The sequence below is a fragment of the Hyla sarda genome, chromosome 4 (assembly GCF_029499605.1).
Source record: "Hyla sarda isolate aHylSar1 chromosome 4, aHylSar1.hap1, whole genome shotgun sequence".
Lineage (NCBI taxonomy): Eukaryota > Metazoa > Chordata > Amphibia > Anura > Hylidae > Hyla > Hyla sarda.
Genome location: NC_079192.1, coordinates 21,603,187 through 21,611,846, shown reverse-complemented (window position 1 = coordinate 21,611,846; position 8,660 = coordinate 21,603,187). Strand labels below are relative to the sequence as shown.

The window sequence follows — 8,660 nt, the reverse complement described above, 5'->3', positions numbered from 1 at the left end:
TGGAGAGTTAGTTGGGTTTTCTCATTTCAGGCGCAGACAGAATTTCAGGCACAAATTCTGGCACAGACAGAATTTCAGGCGCAATGCGCCCGAAAATGGCGCATGACCCATCATAACATGTCGGGTTTGCAATAGTAAATGAGGGCCATTGTATTTGTGAATCAAAATATAATTAGGAATGTCTATTTTCCTTACAAGCAGAGAGCTTCAAAGTTATAAAAATGCTAAATTTTAAATTTACCAAGAAATGATGCGAGTATCGACAACATTTTACCACTAACAAAGTAGAATATGTGACGAAAAAAACAATCTTGGAATCAGAATGAAAGATAAAAGCATCCCAGAGTTATTAATGTTTAAAGTAACAGTGGTCAGATGTGCAAAAAATGCTCTGGTCCTACAGTGAAAATTGGCCTGGTCCTTAAAGGGGTTAATCTGTCATTGCAACAGATTAAAGGGGTACTCCAGTGGAATTTTATTTATTTATTTATTTTTTAAATCAACTGGTGCAGAAAGTTAAAACAGATTTGTAAATTACTTCTATTAAAAAATCTTAATCCTTCCAGTATTTATTAGCTGCTGAATACTTGAGAGGTAATTCTTTTCTTTTTGGAACACAGTGCTCTCTGCTGACATCTAAGTCCATTTTAGGAACCTTCCACAGCAGCATGTGTTTTCTATGGGATTTTCTCCTACACTGGACAGTTCCTAAAAAAAAAAAATTCCTCTGTAGTATTCAGCAGCTAATAAGTACTGGAAGGATTGAGATTTTTTAATAGAAGTAATTTACAAATCTTTTTAACTTTCTGGCACCAGTCCACTGGAGTTCCCCTTTTAAGATCTTTCCACCATCAAACATGATCAGATCACCCAAGGGTGAAGAATTTTGCAAGGTTACTGAAATGGGCACTATCAGATCCAAAAACTCTGTATGTTGTTACTGATAAAAATAAAAGCCCTTTTGTAGTATGGTTGTTCACAATTTTTTGAATATTTAATAATAAAAAAAAAAATGGCTTGTGAAAATCCCACCACTAGGGGTCCCAATCCCTACTGGCACACTAATAAGTGCTGCAGCAGCATCAGGCTTGTCCATGAGTCATGGACAAGAGATGACTCATGGACAAGGCTGCATGAGCAGACACCAATCACCTCCCACCACAAGGAGGGACAAGCCCCCGCCGACCACCACAAGGGAGGGACACACCCACTTCCACCAGTCACCTTCCAACATAAGGAGGGACACGCCCCCTCCCATCACCACCACAAGGGAGGGACACGCCCCCTTCCCCTGAGGGGATTTCTAAAACTGTTCGCTAATGAAAAGAGGTATTTTTGAAATAAATATAGATGATCGAGGCATAAAAAGTAGATGTACATGGTCAGAATTAGGTACTGAGTAACATATGTATTTATTTTTGTGGAATCTGACAGGTACACTTTAACCAAACTCAGCTTTTGGTCCCATAGCCTTTGCCAAAATCAAACAGATTAGACCCATCTAATGTCTAGACCATGCTTAATGTCTTTGGCAATAGGTTCCTTTTGGGATAAATGGTGTAACAATATCATCATACCATCTGAAATAAAAGTGGCAAAAAAAAAACAACTTTTTTTAAAAAACTTTATTCAGTAACAAAAAATACACAAAGTGCTGTCCAACAGCAAGGTATTTTTACATTGAGAAAACATAAATACATATGCACAACATATAGAACTCATACAGATACTGTATATAAGTAAATATAGGTCTCTTCAATCATGTATCCACCCATCATGACAGCAGCATCTTACAGTAGTATATTGAATTTATCTACATTAAATATTAAATATGAGGCGAGAGAACCAAATGGTCTTCCTTTGTCCTAAGGCCAAGGTCTCCAGACATAGGTATTATTATGGTTATGGTCATTTTGAAAGTCTCTAGAACTTGGTGGGCTTGAAGACAACCAACTTGGTGGACTGCCACTCTCCGAGCCACTCATGGGTGGGAGTATGGGCTGGCGTCACCACCAATTGAGTTCGGGGAGGCATTCCCATCGGAAGACAAGTCATCATCCCGTCGACCTACTTGGCTACGCAGGTTCAACTGTTTTGGAAACCTTAACCGGTGCTGAAGGTGGGTCTGCAGCTCATCCAAGAAGCGAGTTTTGGCTGTCGGGCTGATGTCCTGAATGAAGTCTTCGGTGCGGTCTAAACAGTCTCTAAATCCAGTGAGGTAAAACTTTTCAGCGGGTGTCACCCATCGAGGTGGTTCTGGGAAAGAAAAGAAAGGAGGAAATTATAACAAAAACAAAACGTTTAGAGCGTCGGGTGCAGCGACGTAGGCTCGTGACGCCGCGGCCATGCCACCTCAATGCACACCACGCCTCCTCCCATAGACTTGCATTAAGGGGGCGTGGCCGTGACGTTACGAGCGAGGCGTCACCATGACATAACGATCCTCAACCCCGCATCACCAGTCATCTGGCACGGAGTGAAGTTCGCTCTGTGCACCGGATGTCTGGGGTGAAGCAGCCGAGATCCCAGGGGTCCCCAGCGGCGGGACCCCCCCGCCATCAGACATCCAAGGATAAGATGTCTAGGAGAGGTGTACCCATTTAAACACTATGACAACTATCCCAGGTGGGAACTTGTGGTGCCCCTAGGGGCTGTTAGGTCACTTTCTCCACAGGTAATAATGGGAAGAAGCTTCCATAGTTGGCCTTGACTGGGGCGAAATTTGGGGCATGACAGATTTATTAACCCCAATGACTCCAAAATAAGTAATTCTGCCTCTGTACAGTCCCAACTTTCACTATCCACATCTCTGTCCGAAAATGTAATTAGCCATAGTTGGGCAGTGGGCCATCTCTCCTCAATATGTCATTGGGATCACCATAAGTCTGATCCCCAATCTTCTGCAAGAAGAAACATGGGATCAGGTTTTAAAGGGGTATTCCAGTTAAAAAAAAAAAAAAAAAGTTTTCATATCAACTGGCTACAGAAAGTTAAACAGATTTGTAAATTACTTCTATATTTTTTTTATCCTTCCAGTAGCTGCTGAAGTTGAGCTGTTCTTTTCTGTCTGACAACAGTGCTCTCTGCTGACACCTCTGTCTGTCCCAGGAGCTGTCCAGAGTAGGAGCAAATCCCATAACAAACCTCTCCTGCTCTGGACAGTTCATGGAACAGACAGGTGTCAGCAGAGAGCACTGTGGTTCTTTTTTTTGTTTAACTGGAATACCCCTTTAAGACCTTCCTCTCAGATTATGCCTGAATTAGGTGTCAAAGACATTGAATAATGGGGTGGGGCAAGATGCAAAATAATGAGATAATCTCCCATTCCCATAACAGGCCACCACCTAAGAATCTTGGCTTTTTTGGGGCACCTCTACCACTTTAGAATCTTTGCTTTGGGGCACCTTCACCCTACTGGTCACGAGTCATTGTTTGAACTGTTGGTCCAGGGGGTAGAGATGAGTGAATCTTCCAAGATTCGTTTTAGGGATTTATTTTGGATTCAGAAGAGCCCTGACTGCTCAACTTTAGCCCACACAAAATATTTACAGGAGCAGGGATTCCTGTCAAAGACAGGAGTCTCTGTTCCTGTACAGTACATCGAGCAGCAGTACACATCCACTAGGCCGGGTGCAGAGTGCACAGTCCAGATAATGTAGTGAGTGTAAGCGGAGATGCCTTCATCACCACTGGTCTTCAGGCTTCTTAGTGTATAGGAGCAGGGACACCTATCTTTGACAAGAATCACTTCTCCTGTATCATCTGAAAACAAGTTAAAATTTTTGCCTACACCCAATATGATCTACATTTCAAGAGATATGTTGATAGGAGAAGGTCCAGGGCCAAGGCCAAGGCTAAGACAAGTACATAGCCTAAAAACATTAGACAAGGGCAAAATTGCGGTTTTGCAGGACCGCCAACCATCTAATGTGTATGGGTGCCTCACGACTTTCCCATGAATTTTAGTTGCCCGAGCCTTTTATTCTGTGGGAGGTAAGCTACCACAAGGAGTCTAACAGTGGCCTTCTCATTGGAAAACACATGCATACTCTGCTCTGCAGAGAGTGCATGTGTATGGGGAGACTGGTGGAGATAGCTGTTGGCTGATGGCTGTTGGCTGATGTGTAGCCCTCTGGTAGGTAGGACATGGTAAGTGTTCACACTGGTGTGATGCTCTGTGGCGGCCATTGTTTCTGTGATGCTTTGTCTGTGGGGTGGTGCGGCCCAGATCCAGGGGCTTGGTCGGGCAGTAGTGGGGCTGCCTGGCCACTTGGTCGCTCCCCTGGTGGACATGGTGTCTTGGAGGCAATGGTCGCCGCCCCGGAGCTACGTCAGGGTTTGGTTAGGGAACCAATCTAAATAGGTGGCCCTTGACGTGGCGAGTGGACTTTGCACTTTTTGATCAAAATGTATAATAACAACCTGTTTGTTTTAGAAATTATGCTGAGAAACAAGTAGATTAAAATACAAATGGTGGATGTGCGGCTGTGTTTATTTGTGTTGTACATCTTGGGGGACATGTATCAAAGATTTTTCCCGTTTGGTGTTTATATTTTTGCAAAAATTTTGCACAAGCCATTTTTTGCGCACATTCCGGTGGATCATTTCCTCCAGATGTGGAGGTTTCGGTGTGACCTTGGAGTGACATATTTATACGCACAAATGTATTAACTGTTTACATTTCATTTACCCGCAGAAATCTTGCGCGATTACCATATTTTTCTACGCAAATATAAGCCATCTTGGACTGCGCGTAGCAAGATGCTCTAAATCATCGGTTCCATTTCTCAAAGAGTGGAGGAATGAGGAGATGACTATAATTGCCCACAATTTATGAAAAAACTCATTGCGCTCGATTGATAAATTTATCCCTTCTGCACATAATTTAGAATTCGGCAAAAGGGGTAAACTGCTTCTACCATACACAAATAATGATGCATGCCCCCCCCCCCCCCATGTGTATGTTTAGCCTAAATAGGCCTCAAAAATGCAGAGATACCACGAAAGACATCTACCCTGTATGCATACTTATAATATATAGACAAATAGCACTAGATAGATAGATATGACAGATACGAGATGAGACAGAGACGCGAGAGAGACGCGAGACGCGAGACAGAGAGACGCGAGACAGAGAGACGCGAGACAGAGAGACGCGAGACAGAGAGAGAGACGCGAGACAGAGAGAGAGACGCGAGACAGAGAGAGAGACGCGAGACAGAGAGAGAGACGCGAGACAGAGAGAGAGACGCGAGACAGAGAGATAGACGCGAGATAGACGCGAGATAGACGCGAGATAGACGCGAGATAGACGCGAGATAGACGCGAGATAGACACGAGATAGACGCGAGATAGACACGAGATAGACACGAGATAGACACGAGATAGACACGAGATAGACACGAGATAGACACGAGATAGACACGAGATAGACACGAGATAGACACGAGATAGACACGAGATAGACACGAGATAGACACGAGATAGACACGAGATAGACACGAGATAGACACGAGATAGACACGAGATAGACACGAGATAGACACGAGATAGACACGAGATAGACACGAGATAGACACGAGATAGACACGAGATAGACACGAGATAGACACGAGATAGACACGAGATAGACACGAGATAGACACGAGATAGACACGAGATAGACACGAGATAGACACGAGATAGACACGAGATAGACACGAGATAGACACGAGATAGACACGAGATAGACACGAGATAGACACGAGATAGACACGAGATAGACACGAGATAGACACGAGATAGACACGAGATAGACACGAGATAGACACGAGATAGACACGAGATAGACACGAGATAGACACGAGATAGACACGAGATAGACACGAGATAGACACGAGATAGACACGAGATAGACACGAGATAGACACGAGATAGACACGAGATAGACACGAGATAGACACGAGATAGACACGAGATAGACACGAGATAGACACGAGATAGACACGAGATAGACACGAGATAGACACGAGATAGACACGAGATAGACACGAGATAGACACGAGATAGACACGAGATAGACACGAGATAGACACGAGATAGACACGAGATAGACACGAGATAGACACGAGATAGACACGAGATAGACACGAGATAGACACGAGATAGACACGAGATAGACACGAGATAGACACGAGATAGACACGAGATAGACACGAGATAGACACGAGATAGACACGAGATAGACACGAGATAGACACGAGATAGACACGAGATAGACACGAGATAGACACGAGATAGACACGAGATAGACACGAGATAGACACGAGATAGACACGAGATAGACACGAGATAGACACGAGATAGACACGAGATAGACACGAGATAGACACGAGATAGACACGAGATAGACACGAGATAGACACGAGATAGACACGAGATAGACACGAGATAGACACGAGATAGACACGAGATAGACACGAGATAGACACGAGATAGACACGAGATAGACACGAGATAGACACGAGATAGACACGAGATAGACACGAGATAGACACGAGATAGACACGAGATAGACACGAGATAGACACGAGATAGACACGAGATAGACACGAGATAGACACGAGATAGACACGAGATAGACACGAGATAGACACGAGATAGACACGAGATAGACACGAGATAGACACGAGATAGACACGAGATAGACACGAGATAGACACGAGATAGACACGAGATAGACACGAGATAGACACGAGATAGACACGAGATAGACACGAGATAGACACGAGATAGACACGAGATAGACACGAGATAGACACGAGATAGACACGAGATAGACACGAGATAGACACGAGATAGACACGAGATAGACACGAGATAGACACGAGATAGACACGAGATAGACACGAGATAGACACGAGATAGACACGAGATAGACACGAGATAGACACGAGATAGACACGAGATAGACACGAGATAGACACGAGATAGACACGAGATAGACACGAGATAGACACGAGATAGACACGAGATAGACACGAGATAGACACGAGATAGACACGAGATAGACACGAGATAGACACGAGATAGACACGAGATAGACACGAGATAGACACGAGATAGACACGAGATAGACACGAGATAGACACGAGATAGACACGAGATAGACACGAGATAGACACGAGATAGACACGAGATAGACACGAGATAGACACGAGATAGACACGAGATAGACACGAGATAGACACGAGATAGACACGAGATAGACACGAGATAGACACGAGATAGACACGAGATAGACACGAGATAGACACGAGATAGACACGAGATAGACACGAGATAGACACGAGATAGACACGAGATAGACACGAGATAGACACGAGATAGACACGAGATAGACACGAGATAGACACGAGATAGACACGAGATAGACACGAGATAGACACGAGATAGACACGAGATAGACACGAGATAGACACGAGATAGACACGAGATAGACACGAGATAGACACGAGATAGACACGAGATAGACACGAGATAGACACGAGATAGACACGAGATAGACACGAGATAGACACGAGATAGACACGAGATAGACACGAGATAGACACGAGATAGACACGAGATAGACACGAGATAGACACGAGATAGACACGAGATAGACACGAGATAGACACGAGATAGACACGAGATAGACACGAGATAGACACGAGATAGACACGAGATAGACACGAGATAGACACGAGATAGACACGAGATAGACACGAGATAGACACGAGATAGACACGAGATAGACACGAGATAGACACGAGATAGACACGAGATAGACACGAGATAGACACGAGATAGACACGAGATAGACACGAGATAGACACGAGATAGACACGAGATAGACACGAGATAGACACGAGATAGACACGAGATAGACACGAGATAGACACGAGATAGACACGAGATAGACACGAGATAGACACGAGATAGACACGAGATAGACACGAGATAGACACGAGATAGACACGAGATAGACACGAGATAGACACGAGATAGACACGAGATAGACACGAGATAGACACGAGATAGACACGAGATAGACACGAGATAGACACGAGATAGACACGAGATAGACACGAGATAGACACGAGATAGACACGAGATAGACACGAGATAGACACGAGATAGACACGAGATAGACACGAGATAGACACGAGATAGACACGAGATAGACACGAGATAGACACGAGATAGACACGAGATAGACACGAGATAGACACGAGATAGACACGAGATAGACACGAGATAGACACGAGATAGACACGAGATAGACACGAGATAGACACGAGATAGACACGAGATAGACACGAGATAGACACGAGATAGACACGAGATAGACACGAGATAGACACGAGATAGACACGAGATAGACACGAGATAGACACGAGATAGACACGAGATAGACACGAGATAGACACGAGATAGACACGAGATAGACACGAGATAGACACGAGATAGACACGAGATAGACACGAGATAGACACGAGATAGACACGAGATAGACACGAGATAGACACGAGATAGACACGAGATAGACACGAGATAGACACGAGATAGACACGAGATAGACACGAGATAGACACGAGATAGACACGAGATAGACACGAGATAGACACGAGATAGACACG

The 8,660-nt window shown here is 44.3% G+C and overlaps 1 protein-coding gene across 1 annotated transcript in view; it reads right to left on the bottom strand.

Annotated features, from left to right (window-relative positions):
* Window positions 1-1,643: 1,643 nt before the first annotated feature.
* LOC130366754 (transcription factor HES-7-like) overlaps window positions 1,644-8,660 on the bottom strand; it is a 17,467-nt gene continuing 10,450 nt past the window's right edge. The window contains 2 exon segments of the mRNA XM_056569081.1: window positions 1,644-1,993; window positions 1,996-2,256. Of these exon segments, the coding sequence (XP_056425056.1) occupies window positions 1,866-1,993; window positions 1,996-2,256 (389 nt within the window). The 3' untranslated portion in view covers window positions 1,644-1,865.